Raw genomic sequence first — 17134 nt, forward strand, 5'->3', positions numbered from 1 at the left:
TGCCAAGTTGAAAGCAATGGATAAGAAACCCTAGAGTGGGCCCTAGCTGATGAGAGTGTGCTGTTAAAAGGCATAACGAACAGCAATTAGCTATAATATTGGAAACGTGGCAGCACTTAGACAAACATGTCTGGGTGCATCCATTGGTCTCTCTCTCTCTCTCTCTCTCTCTCTCTCTCTTTCTCTCTCTCTCTCTCTTCCCATGGGAAACGCAGCATGAGCAACATGCAAGATGTAGGACACATTCACTCTCTATCCAACAAAATATCAGAGTCACTTTTGGTGTGTCATTCAAAGAATCAAATGGAAGTTGGAAACATAGCTGGAATGCATCTCATTACAAGGAGAGCTTGATTTCAATCATTAAACAATATCAAAATATCAAAGTCATGACAGCCAAAGTGTGCTCCATAACTGTCAGTATTCTAATAATATTCTTGTTTTGCCCTTCTTTTCCATTTTAAACTGACATTAGTTCACAAAATTTCCACAAAGCTTTTGTTCTCCCTACAATATATTTTTTTCAAGTTAATCACGTGACTGATGACTTTCATCTATTAGATCATAGTCACACAAAATGGATAAGAATAAAAGATCGTTTTAGACCATGTAGCTACTATAATCACTGTTGATATTCAATCACCAATTATTTCTTACATATCCAATAATCTATCACTAAAAACTATGATTGTCAGAGCAACAAAAAATGTAGCTAAAAATGCAACTTTTTGAGGTTGTCAAGTTCCTGATCAGGAATTGTGTACATTGTATTACATACACAAGTTGACGTTGCATGTTGCAAGCTGAGGTGAAGGCTATATGGAGTTGTAAACTTTGGCTGCGGAGATTTCAATCTGCAGCAAACAATGTGGTTATGCTAAAAGAAATATTATGATACATAATATGAATATTATGATATACAAACTGTATTTCATTTATGAAGAAAAAAAATGTGCAAAACGTACTAATAAAACGAATATGGAATGGTACAGAACATAATTCAGCTGCCATAAGCAGAAATAAGAATTGTACTCAAAGTCAAATCAAAACAAATTGCAGCAGAAAATTTACTTCTGAAAACTGCTGGTTTTAAGACCCTTTCTGCTTCTCAGCAGAGCAAATTTTCAAAATGTAATCTAAATATTTACTGAAGAGATGGTGTGATTTGACTAGCCTGATCAATTTCATTCGACAAAAAGTGGGTCTTGGCAAGGTTTCATGAAGTAGTGATACCTTAGCTTGATTCATCCGCTACTAGTCACAAAATTTGTACAGTTTAACCTTTTCAGTACTCCCATGTCTGACCATGTCTATCACATAGACAGTACTCTCATGTCTGACAAACTCTTTCACAAAATAGTCACTGTGTATCAAAGGACACTCGGCCAATATTTCACATTTCCACAGATTTCATCAGAGTACTTCTCACGATGCCACCTTCTGCTAGCATTCTGTTTCATACAAATATCTCTTGATTTCATTAAAATATAAAACCCAACATACAAATTTTGCATGATCATCTAAAACAAAAGCTGGTGTACCTTTTGTCATCTGTACAAACACAAGCACAACTTTGCATTCTATAGATTTCTACCAAAACATAACATTTTATCTCTCAGAACCATACTTGAATGCATGCAAGGTGATAGAGTTAATGTCTGACAAACAGAACTCATCTGCTGAAGTTGGAATGGAACAAAACGGATGGACGGAAAACAGATTAAGTACTATAAATAATATATCAAACCAATAAGCACACACTATAGAGATATATATAAGCAGCAGAATGCCTACAGTAGCAATTACTCAGTGCATGTATTCCTCATACTGGTGAATGTTTCATGCCAGAATAATATATCACAAACAAATACAAAACCTGGGGGTGTTTCATAAAGCTGTTCTTAAAGTTATGAATGACTTAAGAGCAACTGGTGATCAGCTCAGATGTGCTATACGTATCAGAATTTCAATAATTCAGCACAAGAACTGATCACCAGTCGTTCGTAAGTTGTTCGTAACTTTAAGAACAGCTTTACAAAACAACCCCCCATAAGAGGAAATAACCTCTATACAGGAAAGAGGTGTGATTTTAATGCAAGGATATGGCATTAAAGGACAAGTCCACCTTCATATATATAAGGATTGAGAGAATGCAGATATCAGTAGAACGCATTAGTGAAAGTTTGAGGAAAATCGGACAATCTATTCAAAAGTTATGAATTTTTTAAGTATCTGCCCAATCACTGCTGAATGAGAAGACTACTACAGTGTATGATGTCACATGCGTACAACGATATAAGAAAAATAAAAAGAGAATTTTACAAAACTTTACTTTTTTAATAAAGTGCACATTCCTTTGACTTGTTACTGACATATGTAAAGGGTAATATTATTCCCCCTGCCTTCTGAAAGAGAGAAGTCGAGTGTTCTTTTGTTATGCAAGAAAAATGGAAATATGTTGAATTTACTTTATTCTTTCTTTATTTCGTTGTACACATGTGACATCACAAGCTATAGTATTATTATCATTATTATTATTATTATTATCACTGTTCTTATATAGCGCATAATACCTTTGGCAAGGTCTCTATAGTAGTCTTTTCATCCAGCCATGACTGAGCAGAAACTTCAAAAATTCATAACTTTTGAACGGATTGTCGCATTTTCCCCAAACTTTCACTGATGTGTTCTACTAATATTGCTGCATTCACTCAATCCACATGTCTATGAAAGTGAACTTGTCCTTTAATAGAAAAATACCCTCTTGGATGCTGCATTACAATGCATTTTATCATCTGTAAGTATCTTCATTTGCTAAAAATTTTTTGTTCTTTCTGTCCACAAAAAACCCAATAATTTGACACCTTAAGTAAGCATGCATCTTATGACAATTGGAAATTATTACATTGAAATGTCGCTTTATAAATACACTCTCACATCATCAATTTCCATGAAAATAAAAAGACGAAAACATGCCAAAACTAGATATATCGCTACGGCTACTGATATGCCTCCGCCATAATGCATGGTTCTCCTAATAGGTCTATAGTACAATGTCTTGACAATGTGTGATGACAGTTTCACACAATTGGCACAATATTAAAATGACAGGTTTGACACAAATGTGCTGAATGTTCACTTTCCTAGAACTAGGTTCAATTGGATGAATGATTAAAATGTCAGAGTGCAGGTATTTGGGGAACTGATGATTTTTACTTGACTTTTGACCCTTTTATAAGTTTATGCATTGAGTAATTTTCAAGGTATTGAGAAAAAGTATAATTTCAGTATCAAATGGGAAAATAGCATTATCTAAACCTGGCCTTTGACCTTTGACCTCACAGTTCCAAAGAGAATCACTGTTAGGTTGAACATGCATAAATATGTAAGTTTCATGATGATACCTTGAGTTACTTTCGAGATATGGAGGAAAAAGTGCAATTTAGCACTTTCACTTGACCTTTTACCTTTTGACCTTTGACCTTTTGGCAAGAAACTTCCCCAAAAATATATATTGGGTAATACATGCCATACATCAAGTTTTAAAAAAAAACCCTTCAGGCATATTGCATTTTAAGGAAAGTAGTGATATTTTGAGGAGTTGACCTTGACCTTTGACTCCCTGACCTTTGACCCATGTCCCCCAACTTCCCTAGATAATCACTGCCCATCGGTACAAGCATATATACTAAGTTCCATGAAGATACCTTGAACCATTTGCGAGATATGGAGAAAAACATGAAATTTCATTTTTTTTTCACAAAATAACCTGTGACCTTTGACCTTTGACCCTGTGACCTTTGACCTTTGACCCTGTGACCCTAAAATCCACATAAAGTATTATCCCCCAAGGATATACCCTCATACCAAGTTTGATGTAAAACCACCACACGGTTCTTGAGATATCGACAAAAACAAAACGGGACGGACGGACGGACGGACGGACGGACGGACGGACGACCCGCAAAAACATAATGCCTCCGGCCACTTCGTTGCGGAGGCTTAAAAATTAACTGTATTCCAACTATCTTACCATCTCTGAAGTTGAATATCAAATTTCATTTTGATTTTGTGACTCTGTTTCAAGGACCGCTAAACTTCCCTCAACTTGAATATTCTTTCACATTTCTGCCTTCCATAAAATCTCAAGCCTTCACTATCAATCCATTTTTGAATAGGAATGGTCTCATGCATTTGAAAGTTTTGAAAATGTGTCCACAGTTATTGAATTCTGTCAGTTTTTTTCTTTGTGTGTGTGTGTGTGTGTGTGTGTGTGTGCGTGTGTGTGTATGTGTGTGTGTGTGTGTGTTTTGTGTCAAGAAGCGAGTTAGAAAGAAGTATTGCACAACTTGGAAACGGCATTCAAAGTTACCAGGTCCCTGTTGCATAAAAGATGAGATCAAACATATGGCAGAACTTCACACATAAATCTCTGAATACTCAATTTTGATTGGGTGATACCTGACTTACATTTGATTTCTGACTTATATTTGACTCTTCCTTTTTATGCAGCAGAGCCCAGGTCATACATCATACATATGAGCACCTACAGTGCACCAATGAAAAAAATGATGTTTTACATTCCTATTGGAGCAACATCTTTCCACAAACAATTCTGACTATCTAACTTGACATAGGTATTGTGTTGATGTTAATTTCTACTCTAAGGAAAAATCCTGACAAAAATTAAATAAACAAATAAATGCCAGAGGTAAAATAAATCTTGATATCATCTAATCATATCTCATCAATTGAAGTCCAAAGTGAATTGGGAAGCCAATATGAAAGATGGAAACCTGATCAGGTGACTGAATACTGTTATACCTTCATACATCATTCTCATATTTTGCCTTTTCATATACTCTTACAGCCTTTTCAATACTGTACCCTGTTGCAAGTCTTTCAGCATAATGGGCTATAGCACATCAAGCACAAAAGGGCTTCCTTTTCTGGGTCAACTTTAGAGCTAATGACAACCTAATAATAGATATGACGCTTCTGAGGTCTTCATTTATACTCTTGGGATTCTTTACCAAGATAGATAAATATACCTTCACATTTGTCCAACATTGACGTATATACCATGTACTTGCATGTCTTCACACATCTCTTGTATAGATATTACTGTTCAAGGTTTGCAAAAGTAAAGAATTTTCATACATTAGCTAGAGCATGTACAAAGTGATTCTTCTATTCTAGATGCTACCAAGAAGAAAAATTACAATGTAGAATCTGCTTTCACAGTACAGAGGTTTGTAACTTGTAATGGATAGTTTTCGTTACCCGTCTTAATTAAGTTTGTGAAAACACAGAATATGTCATGCACGATGGCTGGTTTTACAATATACCTTGCAGCAAGCAGGCCACACATAGCACATACATTGTAGTAGCACACAAATAAGGTAAAACGTTATGAACCAATACACACAGCACCATTGAATAATAACTAATAAGAACAAAAGCGGTAGGTCTACTACATGAACAATGTGCCTTTAAGAAACTTAAAGGGATAGTACAGTATTGGTGGAGATTAGAATTGGGCTTTTAAATTTTTGTGAGATACCAAGAAAACACTTATGAAATAGTACAGAGCATACCATTTTAAGAGGAATTCAAAGTTTATTTGATAAACAACGGGTTTGGAATGACTGAAACATCCAAAAACAAAGTAAAATAAAGCGATCGTAATAAAATGTGGGTCCCACACTTTATTGAATCGCTCTGTTTTCGATATCTCAGCCACTTCAAAAGCAATTTTCATCAAATAAACGTTGAATTCCTCATGGAATTACATGCTCTTTCATATTTCATAAAAGGTTTGCCATTATCTCACCAAAAAATGTTAGAAACCTGAAATTAGGTCTCAACCAAAACTATACGATCCCTTTAAATATGCAATGGTTGAGCTGCAGATAATCTTGAGAATTAGCCAGAGACACAAATAAAATATTTTCATGAATTGCTAGATTCTAATGACAGCATATGACACAGGCTTGGAATCCAGTAGAAGCATAAACCATTAGCTGGATACCTTGCCAAGTAAAGATCCTTAGAGTTGCATTCATGACTTGAGATGTGACATATTGAGTTAGTCAATGAAGTTTGTACAGGCTTCTTACTTGTACAGGCTTTTTACAATTGCCTAGCACTTTGTGATTTAACTTTTCCTTTCTTTCTAAAGTTTTTTTTTTGCCATCTTTTTTTATATCTACACACCCTGTAATTTTCAGCTCTACAGAACTCTTGGAGAAATAGAAGAGAAGTCATCTTTGATAGAGAGTGGTTCAACCTTACTGTTCAGGTGCTCGTTGAAGTGCAGTCTGTGGACATGATAGGGATCAAGCCTCTGCCCTCGAGTGGGATGCTCCACCTTAAGAAGGGGTGCTACTCTGCCCACTGAACAGGGAGGGGGCTACTCTACCCACTCTAGGAGGAGCTACTCCGCCCACTGAAGGGAAGCTACTCTAGGTAGATATCTTCTGTTGGGTTGGTGTAGTCTAAGAACTCAGCATAGAATCTCTTGAAAGCAGCTCTGTTGGTATCATCATTGTAAGGAGAAAAGACAAGCAACATGCAAACATTTGTAAAAAGAATTAAAGATCTTCAGGGCAAGATTAGAGAAATAAAGTGAAGATGAATGTGTGGAGTAAAAAAGAACAAAAAAAAAATCTTGCAAATTGACAAACATTTCCTCTGAGGGCAGTCATTACTGGGTATCGGTTATCCATTTGTCTAATCAAGGCAGAAAAGGATGGCTTGGATGTAGCTATTTCATCTCAGGTTGATAGGAGATGAAAATCACATGTTGTGACTGACTTGTTTTCCTAGCTACTAAGTGCCATGAGTTCCAGTCACTCATACATAGTTTAGTGAAACTATCCCATATATGCATTACATTTTTGTTCTAGTTTGAACCAAATACACTGTAAGACATCCTTAGGCCATGTGACCATAACTTTGAATTTCAAGTAAATCTTACAAGCCTCTGATGTCCATAGCCATACAGTTCTCATTTCTTCGCAGATTTGTAAGTGGACAAAAACAATTGAAAAATATTTCAGGGTTTCCATCTACATACTTCTATCCTTCAATCCTATGTTCAACTGACCTTTAACAATATCTATCAATAACATCATAAAACTCATGGTATCCACTACTGTAAAAACAGACATGTTTGGGTGCATTTTTAAAATCTGCACATTTTCATGACAGCAAAGATTGGCGATAATAAAATCCACGCAAAAGTTCTTGCCTACACTATATGCAAGGAATGCCTGAGGCAATTCACAAAAATTTAATGCCATGAGAGTATCTTGCTTTACAATATTTTGATGCCTTTTGTAAGTCTTTCAATGAGTTTGAAACCAAAGAAGTTGATAACCCCCCACTGCTTGGCATAGAAAGATTAAAGTTGATCAAGCTGTACTCACCCCATAGCCTCAGCCAAAGGCTGGGCAGTCTGTCCATTCTCAGTTATAAACACATGGCAGGCAAACCTCCCGTCACTTGGATGTTTGGTGATGAAGCCAAAATATCTGGTGAAGGAGCAGGCATGAGTGAATTCAAATTTGAGTCCTATCATACAAAAGTTATCACTGATCACAACTCAACAACAACAAAAAATGACAACCTTGCAACACAATCACACACCTGGAGAGTTTTGCTTCTTTTTTTTCTTTATATTCACAGCATCTTGGATTGCCTTTAATGGAAAACCAGAAAAGACTGCATGAGTTGGGGCCAAATAATTTCTGACATCCTTTGAAATAAAATCATTTAGTACAATCACTATTTGATTTGGCATTCATGACTTCATGCATTTTTTTTTTTATTGTTCAGTAATGCAAACTGAGCTTTTGCAGCCTGCCAAATGCTTACAAAATATTTGAGTAATTGCAGTCCATAAAACTATAACGACAACACACATTGCAGTTTAGCACATGTCTCGCAATGAGTCTGAGCAACTCACCAGCAATCTTTCTAGTGATCCGCGATATGAGTTATTGTGCAACTTCGTCGTTACGATTCAAAAAATTACCATTCTCACGCGTTGATTACTTGTGTGCATATACTTTCTGATAAAGGCAAAATAACTATGTTCTAATATTGGTTACTGCAACAGTGCAGTTTTCTATGCTGTTAATACAGCCACTATCGCATTATTAACACAGCAAATATGATGTGATATGGGAATCAGACAAGCTACAGAAGTTAATATGAATATGTTCTGCACAACCACTCTGACAAGTTACAGAAATTAACCGATATACCAGCTAATATCATTCATAGTAACTGTTATGCTTTTTGCCTTGGTTACTCAGTCAATCTTTATAGACATCTAAGTACTGCTTGAATAACCTAGATTACATTATGTTGTTTTTTTCAATCACACTGGGCTTATCTTCAAAACAACAACATATTCTTTAATTATGTCACTTGCTTTTCTCTTTACTCCTTACAAAACGACCACTTTCCTCTCTAAATCTTAGTTTTCTTGGAGGTGTCAAAAATAATTGAGAGAATGTAAACTGTAAGCACTTATTCAGGTGCAAAAGGCCCAACTCCTTCACATCACGAAGCAAACAGGAGCTCAAATCAAAGTAACTAGCATTCTCTTTTTGGGTAATATCTTATACTTCATGTATCTCTACAGTCCTCTTTGAGAACACATTGACTTTGAATGTGTTGGTACCTGATAACACTCCATGTGTATCATGGCTTGATACCAACAGTGGCCCAGTCGCCATGGGCCTCTAAATATTGATGCTAGGCCACCAAATTTCCAAAAACAGGTTCATCTTTTGGTGGCCCAATCAGGCAATTAAGATTTAAAGTGGATTGTTATGTTCATGTTTTCTTTTATTTGGGGAGGATACTCTTTTTTTTTTTCACGTCACAAGATTTGAAATTTAAATATATTAGTGGCCCCAGCAGCCGACCAAAGTGTCGAGCCCTGTGTACATGATGACCACAACACTTTCTGCAATAGTTCCATTATCAATGAACAGATCGTTGTAACAGGTACAAACTCACTTTGGGCTGGAGGGGTGGAACCCACAGTATGAGATGTTCTTCAGTGAGAAGTAGTAGTTAAGTCCACGGTTCTTTCCACTCAGAAATTTCTCAACTTTTTTCCTGACAGAATCCTTCTTCTAGAATTCAAAGAACACAAAATAAAACATAAAATTATTGTTGACTACAAATGAGAAGACTATAGCACTGCACAGACTTTAATCAAGATTGCCTCCATCACTCTTTCTGTTTATGTGTATCAAACCTTTATTCTGGGTAGTAATTTTGATGTTATCCATTCACACTTACACACACTGCTAGGGTCTGTGGATGGAAAACTTGCAATGTTGATGCAAGCAAAATGTTAACTTGTATAACTTATAAAATCATGTGATAACTCACGTCTTCTTATCTCTGGTTTTACCATAATCAGCGATAAGAAGAACATTGCATATTACTAATGTGCACCATCTTTTTCTAGCAACTTTAGGTAACAGGTTGAGACATTCCTCATCATATCAAACTGAACAATTAACTGCTGCATCAACAAATCACTCCATATCAGACTAGAGAGTCTACACGTTGGTCTCTTCACCTCCTCACTCCTAGGCGACTTTGATTGGTCCACCATCCGCACACCATTATCACTGATCTCTAGGATGCACTTTGTTGGGGGTCGAAGTTCAGGGGTCATTCTCCGTGCTGTGACGACCTTCTGCATGGCTCGGCACAGCACCTCGTTGCCGCGGTGAAATGATGTTTCGATGGAGCCAAGAAAGTTGAGTCTGAATCGATTCATGTGAACTCTCCTTCCATGAACCCCTGCATGGGAATAGGTTGATCACCTATTAATACAATGCACCTGTCTCTCACAAAGTTACTTACTGAAACTTTCACTTAAAACAGTTAACCCTTTCCTTTCAGGGACTAAGACCCCGTTTACAGTGCGAGGAGAGGTCGTGGCTCGGCCATGGCCAAGCCCACCTTCATTTCAGTGTAAACGCGCAAAAGGCCAAATGCGAGGCCAAAATTGGCCTCGCATTTGGCCACGCTCTGGAGGTGGTCTCGGCCGTGGCCGAGCCGCGGCCGAGCCCGGCCTTTTCTCAGTGTTAATGTAAACTGGGTATAGTATAGTATACCAGGTTCCTAAAATGTACACAAGAATGTTTGCATTCATGGCCTGAATTCACACTTCTTTGTACTATAATGAGTCGAGGAGTGACTTTGATAAAAAAATTAGAGTTTCTGCCATCAAGTTCAGTTCCTTTACTGTCTCAGAATTGCATGCATTTTTGTATAATTTAGTTCAGAGTTGGCTAATGTGCAAATTGGTACAAATGACCTTACTTTTTTCTGTTGTTAGGCCTTTCACTCATTTTCAAAGCGACATGATGCAAAAAACTTGCCCGACATAACAATTTATCTACAATTCAGCTGTCTAGTTCAAACAAAAAATGAACGTGCATATACCAGGTGACCAGAATGGGTCATCACTTTAAATACTTATGGGAAGCATCCATTTCATTTTTTTTTGTTTTTTGCATTGAATGTACTGACAAAATATTTACTATTGTCAAATACCTGGTTTGCTGTCAGGCGGATGTGCTCGCAAGCACATTTATATAAGGATTACATGAATAATCTGTACATTTCCGATGCTTATCTCAATAGATTTAAAAACCAACATGCCCATAGGTAACATGCCTATAGGTGCCAGTGACAATTTCCTGCTCAGTTGCAAAGCAATTCCGATGCTGAAAACTTATCTTTTTAATAGATAGTCCTCTGGAATAGCCCAGCTGTGTGTTGGTCGATGGAGGTGCACACTGACTTTGATTTTTAGTATTCATTTATTGTATTTATACACTGTATCTAATGTTTGACTTACATAAGGTTTTTAATATTTTTGTATTTTTGTATCATTTTGGGTTAAATCTTTAATTTTCCAGTAAATCATGCGATTAGAAACATCTGAATTTGGTAAGTGCCTAATAAATGTATGGTATTAATATCATTATTATTACTGGTATTAGTATTTCCAAACTGGCTTATTGAGGCCATAGACTCCAGAGTGAAGAAGTACTTGGGTAAGAATTACCAGTTGTTACTATGCTTCCTACTTTTAACACAACAACCTTTATTTTAGGGTTTACCCAAGAGTTCAGAGAAGTTAGGTCTGTGCAATAATTTGTGTCCTCATACCTTTTTCTGAGACAACAATTAGTATGATTGTACAATTAGCATAGATCTAACTCAGAGAAGTTAGATCTATGCAATAATTTGTGTACTCATACCTATTTCTGAGACACAACAATTAGTATATATGATTTTTGCATTCATAAGAGTGCAGGAGACATATTACACTTAACCCTAACCAGGCCGGGCTTTTTTGGGTGTTCTGTGGCCGGGGAGGGGTTGATTCAACCCCAACCCCCCCCCCCCCCCCCGAGATCTCGGCCGTCGATCGCACAATCGCCATGAAATTTGGCACGTGCATTACCTGTGGCGTAATCTACCAAGCTATGCAAAAAGAAATGAAAATTTTTGTCACAATAATTAATTATGCTAATATATGCATAAAATCATACATTTTGCTCTAAATCAGAAGTTAAAGCTCCTAGAATCCTAATTTTTGGTGAAAACATTCTTTGTAGCATTCGTAACAAAGTACTTGAAAAAAAATTTGGTATCAAAATCAATTTCTTATGTATTTTATTGTTTTATGAATTTCTTATGTATTTCTTTGTTTTTTCGACCTTTTGTTTTATCATTTTTTTTCCACAAAATTTATGATAGAACCTATTTCAAGCATAATTATGCTAAAATTAATTAGTTTCAGCCTATGAAAGTGAAAATAATCATATCTTTATGAATAAGAAGAGAAAACTCCATTTGCATAGACTTTATACACAAAATCACGTTTTTGAGCCATTTTCGGTCTGACAGGCATGTATAAAACGTCATGCAGCGTCGTAACGGTATGCGCGATTTTTGCAAAAAAGGTGTCAAAAGATGCGCGAGACTTGACAGTAAAAAGTCAGCGAACGGCGCGATCAAAAAATTTCGCGCGGCGGAGTAGTCACGAAAAATGTCGAGGGGGGGGTTGATTGAAACCCCCCCGGCCTTTTTAGGGTTAAAGGACAAGTCCACCTTCATATACATAAGGATTGAGAGAATGCAGCAATATTAGTAGAACACATCAGTGAAAGTTTGAGGAAAATTGGACAATCCGTTCAAAAGTTACGAATATTTTAAGTATCTGCGCAGTCACTGCTGGAAGAGAAGACTACTACAGTGAATGATGTCACAAGTGTACAACTATATAAGAAAAATAAAAAGAGAATTTCACAAAACTTTACTTTTTGAATAAAGTGCACATTTCTTCGACTTGCTACTGACGTATGTTAAGGGTAATATTATTCCCCCTGCCTTCTGAAAGAGAAAAGTCGAGTGTTCTTTTGTTATGCTAGAAAAATGGAAATATGTTGAATTTTCTTTATTCTTTCTTTATATCGTTGTACTCATGTGACATCACAAGCTATAGTAGTCTTTTCATCCAGCCGTGACTGAGCAGAAACTTCAAAAATTCATAACTTTTTAACGGATTGTCCGATTTTGCTCAAACTCTCACTGATGTGTTCTACTAATATTGCTGCATTCACTCAACCCACATGTCTATGAAGGTGAACTTGTCCTTTAATTACAATAATAAAATCAAATTGGCTGCATGTCTATAAGGGCCACCATTTTTGTTTAAATCAGAGCAGTAAGTCGCTCACTGCTGCATTAACTCAATATCTGATGATTACCTCCTCTGTACTACTGTATCAATATTTGGCTCAGATATGGCTACCACTCTTTTGAGAGGCCGACACATTTGTATGTCTTATTGAACAGGAAATCTACAGTCATGAACCTATAGAGGATGTGTCCTGTGCTCACTCATAAGCAAAAATTCACTGGATTATTTATCAACGCAGCATCCAGACTTGCTGGACTTTTGGCATAGCATTGGAGTCTAGAGCGAAGTGTCTGCAAAGAAATAGCAAGCGTTCCTCGCAATAGTTACCGAAAGTAAACACACAACCTCTGTGAGAAAAAAAAAAGACGTTTTGGATCCTCGGTTCCTAATTTAACATTTTTACAATCAACTGGAGGTTTTACAAAGCTTTTCATGAGACTGACAACTCACCTGGCTCTGTATCCACATCAGCTGTAAATTCCCGCACATATCTGTTTGGGAAGCACCCCTCATCACCTGTTCTCAGGTTGATGCCCTCATACCACAGGTCGTCACCTTTGACCTCTACATAGATGGGATCACCCACATCCAGTAGGAGTTCATCGTCATGGCGAGGGAAGAACCGGTAGAGAGCTTTGTGGGATTGCATCTTCAGTTCACCATCAATAACCAGAGTGACAGGCTGGAAGCTTGGCTTGTCCTCATCTACGCAAAATTGTAGACAATCTTTAAAATTAGTGCACTGTTCTGTGACTCAACACACATTTCTGACATATAAACTGCTCAGCAACTTGCAAATCTACAACTAATATGTTTGATATCTGCCCATATGTTCTTGCTATCATATCATGTTACAACTTTGCAGCAGTGGCTGCAGAATTTTTTTAATTTTTTTTTTTTTTTTTTTGGGGGGGGGGCTGAGGGATGATTAGTGGTTAGCCCTCCCTGATTTTGTTTTTTTCAATTTTTTCTTTCTTTCTTTTCTTTGGACAGGCTAAAAAAGTGCCCCACCCTTCCCCCAGTTCTGCAGCCCCTGTGGAGGGGAACAGTGCATGACTTGTAACACATGTCATTGATAATTTCGGTGCACTCCCATTATAATGAACACTGTTGTAACAAAACATGTCACAACAAAGTAAAAGTTCAGGTCCCAAAATCATTGTCTGTATATCTTTATTACATACTTTACTGTTTGCCTATAATGAAATTTCGACATAACAAAAGAAAACTGCTGCTCCCAAGGACTTTGTTTTCTAACGCTAGCCGCCAGTAAAATCATTACTAAACAACTATGCAAACAGCATGGGTTGCTACTTAACCCTAACTTACCTGGGCTATTTAGCGAGCTTGAATTCCTGGGGGGGGGCATTATGGTCCCCCCTTCAGATCTCGGCCATTGATCGCGCGATCGCCGCAAAATTTTGCATGAACATAAAGCTGGATGTAATCTACAAGACTGTTAAGTAAAATTTTTTAAAAATTTGCATTTTCTATTTTAAATTAATTAATTATATAAATATATGCAAAAAACCTCATTTTTGTCTGTAATTGGCTTATAAAAGCTTATGGAATGCTGATTTTTGGTGTAAATATTCCTAGTGACATTCCAAACATTTGTGCGTAAAAAACAATTCAGTATCAAAATTAATTTCTTATGTTTTTTATTGTTTTATCAAGTTTTTATGTATTTCTTTGTTTTTTTGAACTTTTGTTTTTGTTATTTTTTCAGCAGAATTTGTCAAACACATTTTTTGAAGCATAATTATACTAAAACAAATTGATTTCAGCCATCAAAATTAAAAACATGAATCATTATGTGAATTAATTGAAAAAACACAATTTGTATTGACTTTGTACACAAAATCACGTTTTTGAGCAATTTTGGGGTTGACAAAAATTTTTTGAAGGGGCGTGGCTTCGGAACGGTATGCCCGGGAGCATAAAATTAGGTCTCAAAAGTTGCGTGAGACTTGAAAGTAAAAAGTCAGCGAGCGGCGCGGTCAAAAAAATTTGCGCGCCAGAATGGTCGCAGAATTCGTCGAGGGGGGGGGGGGGCATTATGCCCCCCCCCCCCCCCCCCCCCCCCCCCCCCCCCCCCCCGTAAGTTAGGGTTAAGCAGGGAGTGTAAAACAGAACAAACCCTACTAAAAAAAATTAAAAATAAAGGTCTGTGAAGTGATAATTCTGATGGGATAACTTAGCGTAATTGCATCAAAGTTTTCAACATCAGAGAGAGAGTGCATGCCAATGGTTTTGCTAAGCAAGGTGACTCACCTGATGGGTCATCGTTCTGAGTAGGTGGTTTCTTGATGGGTAGGGTGCGGTGTTTAATGGAGAACATCCTGCGCTTTGGGTGGCTCTCTGGACTAGAGTCCTCCTGGAGCAGTAGGTTAGTATTTGAGAGGAAGGGGGTGTAGTGAGGACTGACTCGGTTCACCGTATTGGCTGGTACTTCCTCGTGCGGCAAGACGGGCTGGAGAAGGTGGGAATGTGATGGCGGAGGAGCCGAGGAGGTATGGACGCCAAGATGGTTGGGTCTGGCTGGCTGGGATGACGGTAGTACTGTGAGGAGATATTGACAGGGGTAACACAGGCATTATGGCTATGCACATTACCAAGCATTGTAGCTGCACCAATAGCTTTATACACTCCACTTTATTACCTCCGCCAAGGGGGAAGGAGGTTAAGTGATCATCAGCGTTGGTTTGTCTGTTTGCAAAATAGCTCAAAAAGTTGTGTACGGATTAAAATGAAACTTGCATAAAAAGTTGATATTGACACAAGGAACACCTCATTCAATTTTGGTAGCGATCCGGAATTTTTATGGATTTTTGAAGGATTTTTCATCTTTTGGCAACAAGGTCAACAAACTTGAGGTTCAAGCTGTGTGTACTGAATCTTATAATACGTGCAGTAAAGCGCGTGCTCTGCTCGGACAAGGCACCGTGCAATGACGTAAACAAAAGGCTTCTATTTTGAGAAATTGCATGCGTGAAGGAAGGAAATGAGCTGCTGGCTTGGCGGAGGTCTGTGCTCTCCGAGTGCTTTTCTAGTTACAAATTGTTACAATCTAAACTTTATTTTTATGTCTTCTTAACTGCCCTCTGATCATGATTTTTTTTATTCCATTTTATTTTTGTAAATGTCTCACTTGTGCGACATAATCAGTAGGTCATGAGACAAAACTATAAAAGCTTTGCCATTCTACATGTAAGATGCTAATTTTAACAGTGTTCTGTAATAGTATCACATTTTGTATCAAGTTAGAGTTGGGGGTGGGGCATGACATGGTCAGAAGGCAATGAAGTACAATTACGAAAGCTTTGCACATCAACAGAATGAAAATAGATAAGTGCGTTTACAGATTTTTTTGGAAAAAAATAATCAACAAACTAAAGAATAAGAAGGATGGATGCTAAAGAGACCTGCATTATTACCGGTACGAAGAATTCATTAGGGACCAAGAATTGAGTGAAAACGACGCCTACCTGTGAGGGGAGTTTCAGGCGTGGTAGCAGGAGATGTAGATGACTGGGGCTGGCAGTTGTCTGTGGGTGACTGTGAATCTTCGGTGGGTGATGAAAGAGGCTTCTGTTCCGCTGCCATCAATTCTGCTTGGAGATTGGCTGCAGGACCACACACAAATATCCCATCACAGCATGATCAAGACATGGAGTAAGTAATTATATCCTCAAAACATTGCATGGTAGTATGAAGAAGTGGGACTCAGTTACAGTCATACAACAATTCATCAATATTATATACTTTGTCAAGGCTAAAGACTTTTTTTTAATACTCCCATACTTCTTGGGGTTTTTTTCACATCAGTCAAGCTATATTGATCCATTACCACTTTGGAATCAAAATAATTCACATTCTTGTGCCATGAGAACAAAAAAGCAGTTTGATTTAAATAGTGAAATGACAAATCATTATCATGATCTTTATTGGTAGTCAGTTTAAGGTCTGAATACATTTTCTCAATAACTCTTACCTGGTCGCTGAGTTGGCATTTGTGGAAGTTTCCTTCCTTTTCTCCTGGATTTTTTCCTCCTTTCTGAAGACTTCTGACTTGGACTATGCTCATTTTCCTAAAAATAACAAAAAACATACAAACAAATGCACGTATTGTATGAACACACACACACACACACACACACACACACACAAAAGAAAAATTATCCCTTTATTCTAAACGTCCATACAAATATCAAACAAATCTCATGTTTGATGTGCAATCTTTAACGAACTGTAAGTGTTAGATTACAATCCACACTGAATATGAGAGTCAAAATTGACGACAGAAATTGTGCCTTCCTTGTCATGACACTTTCATTAGCTGAATGTAGTCAGCAATCACTACCAGTACCTAAACACATG

General features: G+C 37.3%; 1 protein-coding gene across 1 annotated transcript; it reads right to left on the minus strand.

Annotated features, from left to right (window-relative positions):
- Positions 1 to 6459: 6459 nt before the first annotated feature.
- On the minus strand, positions 6460 to 16798 carry LOC139710834 (C-Jun-amino-terminal kinase-interacting protein 1-like). Its single transcript, XM_071622753.1, has 8 exons — positions 16749 to 16798; positions 16243 to 16380; positions 15029 to 15316; positions 13205 to 13459; positions 9608 to 9834; positions 9034 to 9152; positions 7431 to 7535; positions 6460 to 6532 (listed from the first exon to the last, which is right to left on the minus strand). The coding sequence occupies exons 1-8, from the start codon at positions 16765 to 16767 to the stop codon at positions 6460 to 6462; spliced, it is 1224 nt and encodes a 407-aa protein (XP_071478854.1). The 5' UTR covers positions 16768 to 16798.
- Between the last annotated feature and the right edge of the window lie 336 nt (positions 16799 to 17134).

Source organism: Diadema antillarum, unplaced genomic scaffold, assembly GCF_040938485.1.
Source record: "Diadema antillarum isolate AM-2024a unplaced genomic scaffold, OU_Dant_1.0 seq00001573_RagTag, whole genome shotgun sequence".
Classification (NCBI taxonomy): domain Eukaryota; kingdom Metazoa; phylum Echinodermata; class Echinoidea; order Diadematoida; family Diadematidae; genus Diadema; species Diadema antillarum.